The sequence below is a fragment of the Sander vitreus genome, chromosome 2 (assembly GCF_031162955.1).
Source record: "Sander vitreus isolate 19-12246 chromosome 2, sanVit1, whole genome shotgun sequence".
Classification (NCBI taxonomy): domain Eukaryota; kingdom Metazoa; phylum Chordata; class Actinopteri; order Perciformes; family Percidae; genus Sander; species Sander vitreus.
Window position 1 is genome coordinate 16,207,590 of NC_135856.1, and position 16,281 is coordinate 16,223,870.

Consider the following 16,281-nt stretch of genomic DNA (forward strand, 5'->3'; position numbering starts at 1 on the left):
AAGTAGGCCTATCTCAACCCTTTTACAGAAGACATATAGCTATATAAAGTTTTCAGCCATGGCTCTTGAAACACAGGGAGTACCTCAACTTGAACTGGAGGCTGTTATTGGGTTCAACGGTAAGATGTCCTGCAAACGGTATAACCTAACGTTAGCTAACACAAATCAAACTTCAAGGAATGACGTTACAGCTAGTTAACACGCTAATTTGCGCACATGAAACACCTGGAATTTTCTTTTTAATTAGAGTAACATTATAGTTGTAGGTTTACACTACTAGCTAGGTTTTGAGATATCTTAACTGTCAAAGCTAACGTTAAGTTTTAAAATGGTCAAATAAGGAGGTGGAAAGATAAAGTGCTTTGCTTACTAGCTAGCTAACTATTTTAAACTAGAAGACGGTGCAGCTACTTGGTTGGATTAACGTAACCTGTTAATCTGGGAAATGTTGCGCATTCTCATTGCTGTCTGCTCATCTACCTCGTTACCTTTTGAAATAAGAGACCATCCATCATGATCACAAACAGTTTCCCTTTGTCCTTTTCTAGCTTAAAACTCGTTCTATCTTATTTAATGCTACATTTTGTGTTATCAGGGAATGTGTTTTCTGGCCTGAGAGTCCATCCAGACAGAGAGCATCTAATCTATCCTCTGGGATGCACAGTCATTCTAAAGAGAATCAAAGATGGCAAACAGGAGTTCCTGCATGGACACACAAACAATGTATCCTGCATTTCAGTGTCCAAAAGTGGATTATATATTGCCTCTGGACAGGTCAACTTCATGGGCTTTCAGGTAGACATAGTTGCTATACCTTGTATTTAAAGTTTAAGTTTAAGTTAACTCAACCGAATCCTCAACACCTGCACTTACCTGTTTCATTTTGTTTTCCCTATTGCTGTTGTTTGGTACATAAGGAAGTAGTCATTGTTTTTTTTGTTTCTTTTTTTCAAAATATGTGGGCTTAAATCCATTTACGGAATGGCAAAACAAATGTGTAATTTTCACATGTAACATTTGTAATATTTTAAATATTTGCATAGGCTATGGTTATCATCTGGGACTATGCACAGCGAACAATCTATGCCCAGCTGCTGCTCCACAAGGCAAAGGTAGAGGCACTGGCCTTCTCTCCCAATGACAAGTACCTGGTGTCCCTTGGAGGTCAGGATGATGGCAGGTAAACAACGAGTTTGGGTGGTGCAATCCTGTGTAAGTAGTGCTCCCTCCTAAATAACCAGATTGTGTCACACAGGATTGAGGAAAAGAGGCACATGATCAGCTCATAGACTTATTTTTACAGTCGGATCAGCTGAAAACCAGGATAGTAGTTTAAAAATCTCATCATAAGCTCTGCACTCTTTTATTTAATGACCAATCTCCACAGTAAGGCATGCAGCATTTTGCCATGTGACTTTCAGAACAGTGTTAACTGCAGTGGCCATTTTATGCAAATTGAGACACTTATCTGGGCACATTATCACAGTTTGTAACACTTAATAAATACAATCATTTCCTGCAAATCAGTTCTGCAGTGAAAAGAAGAGAGAAGAAAATTGTCTCTTTTACTGAAAATGTAATAGAGAAGCTACCCCTTAGTAGTATGTAAATCCACTCAACTTTACATATTCTCTATTTGTTTAGTGTATGGGGTGTTTTTTGTGTTTTTTCAGCATTGTGGTATGGGATATTGAGACCAAGCAGGCCATCTGTGGGAGCCCAGCTTCAGCGCACAGTGCTGGTCACTGCCTCACTGTGCAGTACTCTAACACAAACGACAATATCTTTGTTTCTGCTGGGAGGTGAGTATATAGTTTATCTTGGCATTCTGTAAAACCAATTGTCAGCCTAGTTCAACTAGTAAGTAACAATCTTATTTGAGAATTTGAATATCATTGGTCCTTTTTTTGGGCAGCGGAACATTGCGTGTCTGGGAGCTGGACCTCCCCAACAGGAAGATCAGGCCCACCGAGTGTCAGACAGGCAAGCTGAAAAGGATTGTGAAATGTATAGAGGTACGACGCCATGAGAGTCTTTTATTCACATCAGTTTGTTTACTCAGCTTATTTAACTAGTTTGCCATTTTGAGGTCCATCTGAGTTTTGCAAAATGGCTATTGCCAAAAGTCACTAAATGATTGGTGGCACAGTTGCAGTAGATGCATTTGGGGGAGATATACAGTTAACAATCTATGAATATGGCTAGCCTTTTAATGTGGCATTATTCTCTGATTTTTAAATTTCAATTGTCCAAAAATGTACACCAGATACAGTCGTATTTGACAGTTTTGCTCATGTTGACTTGTTTATATAACACAGATCCCAGAGGACGATAAATTCATTTTCTGTGGCACAACCAGTGGAGACATAATGAAAATCAACCTGAAGACAGGGCTTCTGAGTGACTGTGGTCCAGTTAAAACAAAATACAGCCTGGTAGGTCAGCGCAACGGGAGTGCTTACATTCCTAATTTGTCTCTGTGAAAGTAATTTCAGCTGTTGCTCACACACATTGAGGAATCCTGCTGCACATAAAGAGCTGATTGGACTGTATTCCTGATGGAATGCTACTTTGGAAATATATGCAAAGGCTCATCTCGTGTATTTTATTTGATCTGCGACTGTAATTTCTTTTATCTCTTTAATGGATTGTTGTGCACTTCCTTGTCATTCTTGAAATCTTTCTTTTTTGTGAGTACTGTATGTTCCTTTACTACTAGTATCCAGACTCTTCTAAAGTGTGGAAGCATTTAGCTTATGCTTCCTGGAACTAATTCAGGCAGCTCTGCAATATTTGAGATAACTCACCAGGTCTTTCTAGACATGGTTCAGCTAGTCAAACTACTTAAATCTCAGTGCTCATAGATTTTCTGTTCAGGGTGTCAATGTCATAAGGATACTGAAGTCTGGGGACCTGCTGGTAGGCTCTGGATCTGGCACCTTCACTCTGTGTTCCAGGACTAACTTCAAAACTCTTAAGTGAGTCCAACAACTGTGTCATTTGAATCATTACTATTAAAAAGAATCTTACATTTGGTAATAATACATGTTTTGCAAGGTTCACAGCTTTTTTCTCTATATCTTGTACATTAGAATACATATCTAGGGTACCTACGGTATATAATGTAAACAGTTTAGCTGTGTTTAGTGGTCATTATCAGCTCCTTTTTTCCTCTTCTCCTACATTAGGAAAGTCCAGCTGGAAAAGGGGGTGACCTCCATTGCTATAAGAGGGGAGGGCCAGCAGTTCTTTGTTGGAACGGAGGCTGCTCAGATGTACCGCTTCAGTTATGAGAACTTCAAATCTGAACTCATTTCCACCAGCCACAACAGTGCTGTCAAGGACGTAGCCATATCTTTGTAAGTGGCACACAGACCATTCAGGGAGAAAGAGTCAACGTTCCACCAGAGAGAACAACATGGCAAAGTCTTTTACAGCTTTTGAATTTCAAGAAATTCAGAGAAAATAAAACTTCATCATGCTGTAAAATAATTCCTTTGCTCTGGAGCGTGACAAGATAGAAGTATTTACGATGCACTTTTAAACTTTTTTAAATCAGTTATGTTTATGACTACATTTTGGAGATTAATATTCAGTTCATTTCCAGCAAATACCAAGACACACCAACATCTGAACAGTATTGGGCCAGCTGGCTGTTCAGATCTGTATAGGACTATTTGAGGTTGTATAAGCATGTGTTGTCTGATTCAACATTTTCAATCTGTTGTCACATTTGTCCAACAAAAACAACAGTGCTTCCCCAAGCTTGACAAAGACTAAGGCGGTGCTTACAAGCAAGCATACAGCACACCACAAAGTGTGCTTCACAAGCTTACCTTCACTTGGTGTGTTGGCCTGCCTTAGATTTAGGTAGGCATGCATATTGTAATGCCAGGTTTGCTCCCTGGATCTTTCTACGTTTTTTCCATAAGCACAGATTTTACAAGAACAATGTTATCTGTGTCATCTATAGTGCAACAAGTACAAGTGATGATTATACTTCTATTGTGAATAGCTATATGTCATTTTTTATACCACATTTATGTCTGACAGTCAGTACCCCATTGTGCTCACTAGAGGGTGACATATGCTTGCCTCATCCATGTCGGTTTAAGTTTAGAAAAACAGTACTGGTTAAATGTAAGGTGATATGCCTTTAACTCAATTAGCACTATTTATGGGGCAACATTAGCTCAGTCCATGGGGACTTGGCTTGGGAATGCTGGTTCAAGTCCCCGTACAGACCAAGTACGGATTGTGGACTGGTAGCTGGATAGGGGCCTTTTCACCTCCTGGGCACTGCCGAGGCGCCCTTAAGCAAGGCACTGAACCCTGAAATGCTTGAGGCGCCTGTTCATGGGCAGCCACCTCGCTCTGACATCTCTCCATTTAATGCATGTGTATAGGTCCTGTTTGCATGTGTGTGTGTGTATTGTGTAAAAAATGTAATTTCCCCTCTGGGATTAATAAAGTGTGTCTTCTTCTTCTTCTTCTTCTTCTTCTTCTTCTTCTATAACAGATGGTTATACCCACATTCACTGAGCTGTAATTTCACATTTTTCTCTCTTTTTTTCTACTAGTGGAACGTCAGAATTATTTGCAACCTGCTCTGAGGAAGACATCAGGTTGTGGCATATAGACAAGCCCAAAGAGCTGCTGCGCATCACTGTACCCAACATGACCTGCAATTCCCTGGACTTCATGGTTGACGGACATAGCATCATCAGTGGTGGGTATCAGGGAGAGATATCAGCAAGCAAGATTGCATTGGAGCTCATTACTGCAAAACAATTCAGTCATAATTATATTCGTAAACTTTTTCTGAAGTTACGTACTTGCACTAAAATGATACTATTTCACACACTTCATCAAATTAATCTTCTTGATAACTGACTTTAAAAATGTATTTCACTCTCTTCTAGCATGGAATGATGGTAAGATTCGTGTGTTTGCGCCGGAAAGTGGCCGGCTCATGCTCATCGTTCACAATGCACACAGAATGGGTGTGACAGCCATCGCTGGCACCAGGGACTGCAAGAGGATCGTCAGTGGAGGGGGGGAGGGGCAGGTCAGTACATATAACCTCAAACATAGAATTGTTGAAAAAAATTGTGTAATGTCCAGTGTTATCATCAAATGAAAACACAAAGCAACATATAATGTTACATTTTAGAATTGCAGTGTGCACTAATTCCTCCAAGATGCAATTGTTTGCTAGCGGACACCATGTGTAGTAAATGAACAACAGTTGGTTGCACAACGCACCATTTTCTGGACACATTTTTTTTTTATTATAATATAATTAAGAAGCCATATGCTTAAAAATGGAATGATTATGCGGCTTAGTTTTTTGTAAGTTAGCTAACTTTGTTACCCGGTCTGCAGACACGTTGCTGCCACATCTGCGTCTGGACTTCTCTGAAGGAGCTGTTTGTGCATTTCTGTTATTTATTGTAGAATTCCTCCTTAATCTGATTACATGGTTTTAAGGATGGAAATGTGTATATTCTAAATTAAGTCTTAAATTTGAATAAGTAATTGTTTGTTTTTTTGAAAATGTGAAGCTGTTAATTATTAAGGAGAACTTAAGTTAAGATGCTTAATGCAGATAGTCACATGATTTAATCCATTATAATTTCAAAATGTTATTGTCATGTGCACAGTAAGGAAACATGTTTCCCTGTACAATGAAATTCTTTCTTTGCTGTCCACAGAATGCCAAACAATGTAACATCTACAATATATTCTACAAATATACAAAATGAAACAATTTTATAAGGCAGCATGTGAAAAATAAAGCAACAATAATAATAGTAAACAGTGCAAATGTTACGTCTATGATACAGAGCCAAGACTATAATGTACACACTGTACACACTCTGCAAATACATATCCTTGTATATGTTTGAGCACTGTGGCATACAGTGTTATTGCGGTTTGACAGATTGGAAACTGTTGAATATCTTTTGTAAAGACAAATAACTGAAACAAAGATGAGAAAGCATTTTGAATAAGTGTGATATCTGATGTAAAAAAGGGTCTCCTGTGAGGTTGAAGGAGTTTGGGTTCACCTGTTGTAGGTGCGTGTTTGGGAGCTGCAGCCACACGGCCATCGGCTTCTGGAGACCATGAAAGAGCACAAAGCCACCATCAATTGTATCAAAATCAAGAGTGACGACAAAGAGTGTGTCACTGCCAGCTCTGATGGTGCCTGCATCATCTGGGACTTAGTGTGAGTAGCCAATCTGCATATGCAAACACTTGTGTCTGAGCACCAGACAAGAACAACACATACATCTCTCACATGTATCCTCTTTGTTCTTGTACATTTAGTGCATACAATACCCCTGTGTTTCTAGCAGTAGTATCAATGTCATGCAAAGCCACTACACTGAGTCCAAATTGTAATTAACTAATTCTCAATTTTACCCCACAACCAGAAGTGGATGACTCCTAAATTAGAGTTTTCCTGAACCTCAACTAGGTCTATTTTACTGAGAGCAGAGCAGACCAAATGGAAAGGTGTTACTGGATCAGTTAATCACATTATCCAGTACAAAACATAGTATAAATAATTGCTAATGATACACGTACATAGCCACCAGAGAGAATCTGACAGAAAATAGAGTGCTGCCTTCAAGTCTGAGTTGTGATAAGAGTGCTTAAACTGTTCATTGGTGTCTGGCTGGTACAGTAGAAATACAAAAATAAATCCAGTGCATTCTTTATGAAGAAAGCTTTAAATCCTTTAATCTGTGGGGCTTCTTCTGTGAAGAGAATAAAACCTTTAAAAACTCTGATGGTGTTCATGTTTTTTCACTGTCTATCCCCTTCAATGACTCAAGTATTTGGATTTAAGGCTTTCCAGGCAGGATGCATCAAGAGTAGCATAGATTTCCTTTTTTGTATGATCACTAACAAGCTGATGTTGAAAAGAATATTAGTCAGACAAGAGCCTTAATGAATCTAGATTGTCCAGCCAGACACACTATTTTTTTTTTGTGTCCACAGAGGAAGTTGTGCATGTGTGTGCATGTTCTATTTGCTTTGTGACCGCATGGTACATTTAAGCAGTTTTTAAATTTGTTATGCGTTTTTTGTTTGTTTTTTGTCTAAAAAATGTTTTATCACATTAAACTGCACTTGGCAGTTATGTTGTTGTTATGCTACACCATTTCTATACTGGTGATAGTCAACCTCCTCTCTCCTCCCTTTTTTTCATCTTCTGCATTTCCTGCTGTAGGCGGTTTGCAAGTCTTCAAATGGTGATTGCTAACACACTGTTCCGGACGGTGTGCTACCACCCAGAAGAATACCAGCTCATTACCAGTGGCACGGACAGAAAGGTGTGTTTTGGGACAGTCAATAGTAGAAGAAGTATTTAGATCCTTTAATTGAGTAAAAGTACTAATACCACACTGTGAAAATATTCCACTACAAGTAAAGGTCCTGCTTTCAAAACCTTACTTTAGTAAAATAAGTATTATCAGCACAATTGACTTACTAAACTCTTAACACAGTTAGCACAACATCTGCCTGTGTAGGCTATACATTTAACACATTTCTTGTTGCTTTGACACAAAATGCAAACAGTTAACAGAAATGTAAAATGCTTGAACTTCTTTTACACACAAGACCAAACAATGGATATGTACTGACCAATTCACAAATGCTTTCACACTGTAAGTCAGAACAGATAACATCATGTTCTTAACCTAACATATAGGCTAAAGTCAAAGTGAACAGCTGATCATATTGTAAATTGAAACACAAATATATCCCCTGCATTTTATACATGCATTTATTGAGAAACGGCTGATTTAAGCTATGCAAATAGATCGATCACAGCTGATTTCCTTCTATGAAACACACTCAGGTGTTGAGGTTCTTTCAATCGCATGATCATATGGTAGTACAGTAAAAGAGGACCTATTTGAACAATATACTGTAGATGAACACAGAAAATAAGAAAAATGCCTTCACAAGAGAGAGGAAGAGGAGTATCAGGACAATTCTGTCTCTGTCTCCTTTTTTTCATAAACCGTACATTCTGTAAAGCTACTCTGAGATGGGTCATTCATTTTTTGTACTGAATCTCTGCAGCAAAAGAAACAAAATGGTGGCCGGGTTGGTTCAGTGGGTAGAGCAGGCACACATATACTGGGAGGTTGATGCCTCGACAACAGGTTCTCACACTCATCTCGTAAGATGAGTACGGTTCTGTGACACGCAGGAGGAAAGAAAAAAACGACTATAGCAAACACCTCTCCTGGGTAAAAGTCCTGTGTTTGACCCATCCACCCCCCCAACCAACCTCCTTACGGTGAAATTGGCCCTTACATACTACTCTCTAAATCCTATCTAACTGCTGCTCTCCCCGGTGCGTTACACAAACACGCTGAAAGACGCCTTTTTCGTCGCATCAGACGCTGACAGCCACTGTCCAAACGTCCTTATTTTACGAGTTCGGAATGAGAACGGGTTGGCCTCGACGCAGAGGGTTCGAATCCGACCTGTGACGATTTCCTGCATGTCTTACCCCTCTCTCTCTCTCCCCTTTCTCAACTAGCTGTCTTGTCAAATAAAGCCCAAAAAATAATCTTTACAGTAAAAAAAATAAAATAAATATATATATATATATGCATGCATTTACTAAAACCAACAAAACAAAAATGTAGAGAGGCTTCAAGAGAAACTGCAGCGTAAAACCCAATCTATGGTCAATACAATATACTATAGTCTATTATTACTGTATAAGGAGCAGACCTGACGCATATGAAATAATGTAGTTTCTGTAATTCCATGTGATGTTAGTGTTTTGTATGACATTGTGCAGTGATTGACTAAATGTTCCTCTTGGAAGAGAACATGTGTTAGTGTTTTGGAAGAATTATTTGATTTTGAGACATGTTTGTTGGTGGACATAGTGTATTGTGTTAGTGAATTATTGTATTTAGAAAATTAGTGTTGGAGTTTATTTTACAATGTGTGATTTTGAGCATGAAATTAACTGTTTTGCCAATTGTGTGTTGTAGGTGTGTTGGTGCCTTAAGAGTTTAGGAAAGTTGTTAAAAGTATTGAAAAAATTGTCATAGCGATCGTAAAAAACTGTAAAGTATCAAAAGTACTTACTAGTTTTGGTTTAATATTACTGCTGCATTAGTGTGTATGTAGCATTTTACTGCTGTAGTCGTTTAAGGTTGCACTCATTTTAAGTCCTTTATATACTGTTGGGTAATTTAATATACAGCGATGCATCATTTTTTATGAGAACATCATAAGTTTGTAGCGTCGCTGTCCTGTGAAAACCATATATCTTTTTAAAAAATTCACCTTTTGTCAGTTACATTCCACCACAGTACTCAGTGCAGCAGAATACATTTTAAGGCAATTCCAGTAGGCAGTTTTTTAAATTCTTATTAACTTAATGCATATCTCAACCAGTATATCCCTTTACTGTGGTCTCAGAAATCTGCCCATGCATCTTCAGTTTTAGTTGGTTTAATGCACTAGCATGTCAGAGCTGGTTAGCAAATAATTCCCTGGGACGCAATTCAGCAGTCATGCCTCACAGGAACAAAATGTAATGATTGTAATGATTGAAAATCCCTCAGGGTGCAAAGAGACTGGCACTCTCACAATCATAATCTAGATGTCTCATTATGCTGTTATTGTTATTATAATCTCCACTCAGTGTATGTGAGAGAAAAGCCTGCCACTCTGGTAAAATCAGCGTAGAGGAGCACAGTGAAGACTTAGACACACACACACACACACACACACACACACACACACACACACACACACACACACACACACACACACACACACACACACACACACTTTCATGTCCATAGATTAGTTTGAAAAGCTTGTGATTTGTTTCTCAGCTGAACATAAGTAAGCCGTTGTGTTGGCTGCAAGTCACTGTGACAAAAACACTCCGCTCTCTACATAATAATAACATAATAACAAGTATGTTATTTTGTGAATCATTTTGATTAACTCAGCACTTTATTTACATAAGGTCATAAGTTCACAGTGGCAGAATGAAATGCTTGGTTCTTTGATTGTGCACTCTATCCACACCCCGTGAGCCCGGCCACACTCTAGACCCGTACTGTTGCCTCCCCTGCATGTTGAGAGGTGAGAACAAGTTGTGCTGTGGATGTGCTGAGTGAGCGGAGACAGAGTGAGAAGGAGGGATTCAGGGAATGGGGAGAGAGAAGTGAGAGATGAGAGAGGGGAGTGCTGTGGTGTTCGTGCCTTCCTGTGTATGTGCCTCTGCCACCCAAGTGCCAGCCAGATCCACCATCTGCTCATCCCAGGACACAGAAAGTAAACCACCAGAATTGAGAGAAGGTGTGAAGAGAAAGGCAGTGGCCAAGGGAGAAATAGACAAGGGTAGTGCAGGGTCAGGGATAGGTTGTATTGATGATGATGATGATGCATGTTTTGGTGCTGCATTTAGTGTAGACAATATGGTGCTAACTCTCTCCCCAGTGTCTTTTAGGAGGATGGGAATGATAGTTGAAAGCAGGTTTATTGTATTGTTGCTAGTTATTGTTTTTAAAGTGTTTGTTTAACTAAAAAGGGGATGTAGCTTTGATGGCTTACGTAATTAAAATGTTGTAGTACTAGCAGCATAATATGAACTTAGCAACATATCCAGCAATACATGTGTTAAGTTTTTGGAAAAAAGGCATGTGACAAAGGTTCCTGGATGGAATGAAACATGGAACGTCGTGGTTACATGGTATGTACCTTAACCTCTCAACCACACAAGTGCCCCCATAAGGTCTTTTCTTTCCGGGATGTTATTACAAGGCATCATTTGTCTTTGTGTTCACAAATTGAAAGACTCAATTTGGCTCTTGTGTGGCTTATTTTGAATGAATATTTTTGAAGGATCCATTAGCATAAGGACTTAACAATGCTGACCTTGTCTGTAGCTGAGGTGACTACTCTGGCTGTGACTTCAGGGCTTTTCTGGTTATAAAATGAGCATTACCAACAGCAGGCCTGGCTATTCAGACTTGCCCTTGCTTGTTGCATGTAATTAATTTCCTGGTGGCCCATGTTGTGGCTATAAGCCAGTTTCCTAGGCTGAGGTGGAGGGAACACAGATGGGCCAAGACAACTCACACAGGTGGGAGTCTCTAATAAGCTGGTGAAATGAGATAATGAAGGAGGGAGAGGCTGTGACTGTGGCAAGGAGGAAGCAACGGAAGATGACATTAGGGAGAAGGAGGAGGAGAGTTACAATATAACTGATCTTACTGGGATTTACAAAATATTGTACATAAACATAATTTTGATCACTTATTAGTGGTATTGTTATGCCTCCACACTGGCGACAGCCGCATGTTTTCAGATTGTCCTACCGTCCGCCCCATTCTCGTGAATGCGCTATCTCAGGAACGCCTTGAGGGAATTTCTTCAAATTTGGCACAATGTCCTCTTAGACTCAAGGATGTACTGCATAGATTTGAGTGGTCAAAGGTCAAGTTCACTGATCTCACAAAATACGTTGTGGGCCATAACTCAAGAATTTATACGATAATTATGACCACATTTTACACAAATGTCTTATAAGATAAAATTATGAAGTGATGTTATGTCCTAAAGGACAGAGGTTAACTTTACTGTGACATTGTAATGTTCTGCAATAAAACTTTTCTGGCCATTATTTATGACCATAACTCAGGACAATAGGGGAGATTGTGACCATATTACTAATAATACTATCTAACCCTCGTCTTGGATGAGGAACAACTCCCAGGCTTCGTGTTTCTCTCTGCAACCAGTCTGTCACAACTCATTGTAGAGAGGGTCAGGAGGGTTATCCAAGATGGCTTTGATTTTGTACCTCGTCCTTCTCTCCGCCACTGCCTCCACACTGTCCAGTTCCAACCTGATCACCCAGTTGGCCTGCCTTAACAGCTTGGCGAGACTGCTAACCTCCAAGCATCGATGCCACCAACCCAGCACACCACGGCGAAGAACAGAGCACTGGCTACTACAGCCTAATAGAAGATCTGCAGGAGCCTGTTACACACACTGAAGGATCTGAGTCTCCTCAGGAAGAACCGTCTGCTCTGTCCCTTCCTAAAAAGAGGGCTATAGTGTAGACTCAAGTCCAGTTTTTTATTGATTTGGACCCCACAACAGTACTTGTATACTGTAAGTCCACCCTCTTTACTTCCTCTCCCTGGATGGCAACTAGGACAGGGGGCCTCCTGTTCCTCTGGTAGTCCACCACCAGCTCATTGGGTTTGCTGATATTGAGTTTCAGGTGATTTTTGTTGCACTATGACGAAGCTCTCTATCAGTCCTCTGTACTCCTCTGTGAGAAAATAGTGTCTAAGTGAAGACAGCATCACATCTTTCTCTCTTCTCACTCTCACTGGAAATTTTTCACTGGAATCATACATGTCAATATAGTGATAACTTCCATTTTAACCAAAAATAGACTTAATGCCTTTTATTAGATTCCTTCAAAGTCTTCTACATATATTATAAGTCTGGACAGCTGTAAACTGCAGCTTGACTGGTTGGCGGAGGCATACAACAACGAGGCTGTAATTCTAGGTACTGCTTTCTCTGCTGTTTGTTGAAAAGATAGTACTCTCATGAAACACACACTTCAGCTGAAATAATTTGCATATTCTGCACAGCTGTAAGCCTTACGTTTTGATGTGATACTGAGTTAAACGAGAAAGGATTTCAGAACTTTGTATTTGGTGTTCATAATGAACTGTTTTCCCCTCTGGTTGTGGCTGTGTTTTTCCAAATTATGTTTTGTAAAGTTATTTTGTAGGAATATTAATATCAGCAAGCCATTCCATCCGGATTAGCCGATATGTAGCAGAGAAATCCTGTAGTTTCAAACGGCCCCCACAGAAATGCTCCTGTGGCTTGTAAGGGCAGCTTATGGCTTTGAGAATCATTCTGCAGTTTTGAAACTATAAATAAGAGGGTTTTTTTCTCCCAAGCCTTATGTTCCTCTTCCATTCCATAAAAACCAACCGTATTTGATATGTCTGTGTGAGATTACATTTCCCATCCTATAATGTATTATAGACATGGTCTTGTGCAGAGAAATGAAATCCTATCTCAGAGGCTATTCTTATAAAGGTTGGGCTCATTCTGTGCAGCTCTGTGTAACATTAACTTTTATCCATTACCTTTTTACGAACAGCCAACCCATGTAATACTGCGTATGATTTCATTTAGTTTAGTCAAATAGTAAGCATCTACAGTATGTATTGTTTGTTAGCAGCATTACAGTAAGGATATATACAGATCTTTAGTAATTATATCTTTAAATGTGGTGTGTAGTGCTTTTAACACTTGATTTACTTTGAGCCTGTGTTTTACCAACTTTGAAATGGCTTCTGGACTGTAAACACAGAAGGGCCACTTAATCTTCTATTAGAACCTCATTCATATAAGGTGGTGTATTAAGTTTTAATGATCAAATCCATCTGGCCCTTTATTTACAGTACTTAACTTTTAAAATGTAATCAGCTTAGTCATATAAATAACAAGAAAGGACCCTTGTTGCCGTGTGGTACTGTGATGTTTCTGCTGCCTGCGCTATGAATAACTTCGGATAAAATTGCCTTTTGTGAGACTTGATACTTTGACAGCTATAAAGCTCGAGGGATGATTAAGTCTCATTTAGATCAGCAAACTTTTAATTTGTGTGTGTGTGTGTGTGTGTGTGTGTGTGTGTGTGTGTGTGTGTGTGTGTGTGTGTGTGTGTGTGTGTGTGTGTGTGTGTGTTTGTGGTTAATAAAATCTAACCATAGACCTAAGCATTTACATACACTGTACGAATAATAAAGCAGTAAAGGTAGTTCAAGGGGGTTTGAGAGGAAATAATACAGTTTATATGATGATGATGTAATGGAGCAATAGTGAGCCAGTAGTCTGTCCAACGACTGCATCAATCTTCAAAAGCAATTAGTACTATAATTCAAATTACAGCAAAGAGATCAGAAGGTTATGTGTCATTTATGATGCCTGCTTTTTGTTCTCCGTGGCAGTAAAGAAGAGAGACTCCACAATATCAGTGTACAGTACATGCACACTCTCCCTCCCTCTTGGACACTGACTGAGTCTTCCATAAACAATGCCAGGGATGAACAAATATGTGTAATGTGTTAACTTCCCTCTCAGGTTGCCTACTGGGACGTGTACGACGGATCTGCCATTAGAGAACTGGAAGGCTCGCTGTCTGGGGCCATCAATGGCATGCACATCACACAGGATGGCAAACACTTTGTTACAGGTATGGCCCATTACACGTCTCAGACTTGTTGTATTGCTGTGCTCCTTTTACACATGCCTCGGTCCATTGCTGATAATGCTCATGTTCAGATAAAAGCATGATTGTCTTTTGTTTTTTGTGAATAAAGTTTAAGTTAGTGTCCTTTAGTTAAAAACTCTTTAATGTAATGCTTAAATTTGTATTGATCTTGGCATTCTTGTGTTATAGTCCATTTGTCTTTTTTACTCTCAAATATAGTAGAGTGTGTTCTCATCTCTTCGGAGCCTTAATTTTCATCTCCTCTGCTGATACTACAATGCCTGCTCTGCTCAAACTTCTTTCAGGTTGTTGACATATTTTTCACCTTTTCGTGACAGGTGGAGATGACAAGCTGGTGAAGGTGTGGGACTACATGGAAGGTGCAGTAACCCACACAGGAATAGCTCATGGTGGCAGTATCACCAGCATCAAGGTCTGCTCCAACAACCGCACTTTAGTCAGCACCAGCGCAGATGGAGCCATTCTTCGATGGCGGTTCCCTCACCCCTCTTGCTCTTAATGTGACACGTGGAATCCTGGACACGTCATGTAGAAGCAACAGAAACTTGTAATCCAGTAACACCGCATCATATGCAAATGTAGCCAACATTCTCCCTTAATCTTTCCACTTAGTAAATGTTCCTATCAGAGTTCAACAAGCTTACATTAACATTGCAGAATAGCTTTACACTCTAACTAAAAGAAATAAATGTAATTTGATCAAGCATGAATGACTTTGTTAGATTGTTTTCTTTTCCGTCAGAGAAAGGATGATATAAGTGAAGAGATTACACTTCCTGAGCAGTGTAGTCTCTTGAATGGTAATTCCCCACAGGAGCTGAATATAGGTGGAAATTCACAGAGCGACAATTTACTTGAATTTAAAATTACACTTCAAGGCACAGGAACGTATTCTTCACATCAGAGTGTCTGCATTATGCTTCTTTAGACTTCATGAGAACAACATAATGCAGTTCTACAGACAGTCTCATTGCAGATTAAACCAGAATATGTAAAAACAAGGCAAAAGTATACAGTACATTACAGTACTCAGATATGATTCTTCTGTATGTTACTGTAGAGACAAAGAGTAGGCCCAGATTCTTGGCCGCTTAAGCACACGGCTGCTGTCAGGTAATCTATCAATAGCAATTCCCTGAAGGATTCTGGGTAAAGCGAGAGGCAACGTACAGCAGAAATGCTCTCTGACTGTCTCTGATCGGAACCCACTCTCCTCAGTATTGTTCAAAATGGCTAATCGAAATAATGTATTACTCACCCCTGCATCCCCCCCCAAATAAAGTAAAATGAAATGGCAAACCTGCAATGTAAACCAAGTCAGCAATAACATCCCTGGAACAGTAAAAAGAAAACAAAGGGCATCTCTGTCTTGGCGCTTCTCCACCCTGCTTATAAACAGGACGATTATGGGGCATTTTCTGTAAGGAAGTCAGTTTTATTTGTAACAATGGTAACCATGTGTGCATGTTTTCTAACAACGCTGGAATAAGAGCATTGGGGGAAATATTGGATGGGGTCTATTTCAATAAATCAGCACATCTGGCCCACTAAGTTTAATCTTTAGTACTGGTGAGCTGTGAAATTAAGCTTCAAGTGATTAGAATCTGAATATAGCACAAAAGATGGTAAATCCCCGTTGAACACCAGAACTGCAAATAACTTGTCTGGCCAAATGGTTCTGTAACATCCATTTTACTTACTTTGTGGAGCTTCCAGGTTGTTGTAGCAGCAGCAGCAGCATTATTGTGTATGAAGGTAGCAGCCATACTATTTATAGGATGCTGTACATGTGTCTGTGAATGCTAGTGTGTTATACTGTGGACAGAAGGTATTTCAATAGCAGAGTAATGCAAAAGTAGACCCTTATACACTTTTGAGTTTTTTTTTTTAAACAGTAATAGAAACATACTGCATACAGCAGTATTATGTGGTCATTGAGAAGTTTT

At 39.5% G+C, this 16,281-nt stretch overlaps 1 protein-coding gene across 1 annotated transcript; it reads left to right on the plus strand.

The window, feature by feature from the left end:
- Positions 1 to 58: 58 nt before the first annotated feature.
- cfap52 (cilia and flagella associated protein 52) lies at positions 59 to 14,893 on the plus strand. The gene is made up of 14 exons (XM_078268868.1): positions 59 to 119; positions 596 to 795; positions 1,044 to 1,180; positions 1,674 to 1,802; positions 1,916 to 2,015; positions 2,319 to 2,435; positions 2,878 to 2,978; positions 3,189 to 3,359; positions 4,581 to 4,729; positions 4,923 to 5,068; positions 6,081 to 6,232; positions 7,244 to 7,346; positions 14,185 to 14,296; positions 14,653 to 14,893. Exons 1-14 carry the CDS (start codon positions 59 to 61, stop codon positions 14,832 to 14,834), a joined length of 1,860 nt encoding a protein of 619 aa, XP_078124994.1. The 3' UTR covers positions 14,835 to 14,893.
- Positions 14,894 to 16,281: the final 1,388 nt, after the last annotated feature.

What these genes read in the sequence shown, in the direction of transcription:
- cfap52 (XM_078268868.1), top strand. Translation starts at nt 59, where the DNA reads ATGGCTCTTGAAACACAGGGAGTACCTCAACTTGAACTGGAGGCTGTT. An exon ending in TCAACTTCATGGGCTTTCAG is followed by an intron (nt 796 to 1,043) that starts GTAGACATAGTT and finishes ATATTTGCATAG; the next exon opens with GCTATGGTTATCATCTGGGA. An exon ending in ACTAACTTCAAAACTCTTAA is followed by an intron (nt 2,979 to 3,188) that starts GTGAGTCCAACA and finishes CTCCTACATTAG; the next exon opens with GAAAGTCCAGCTGGAAAAGG.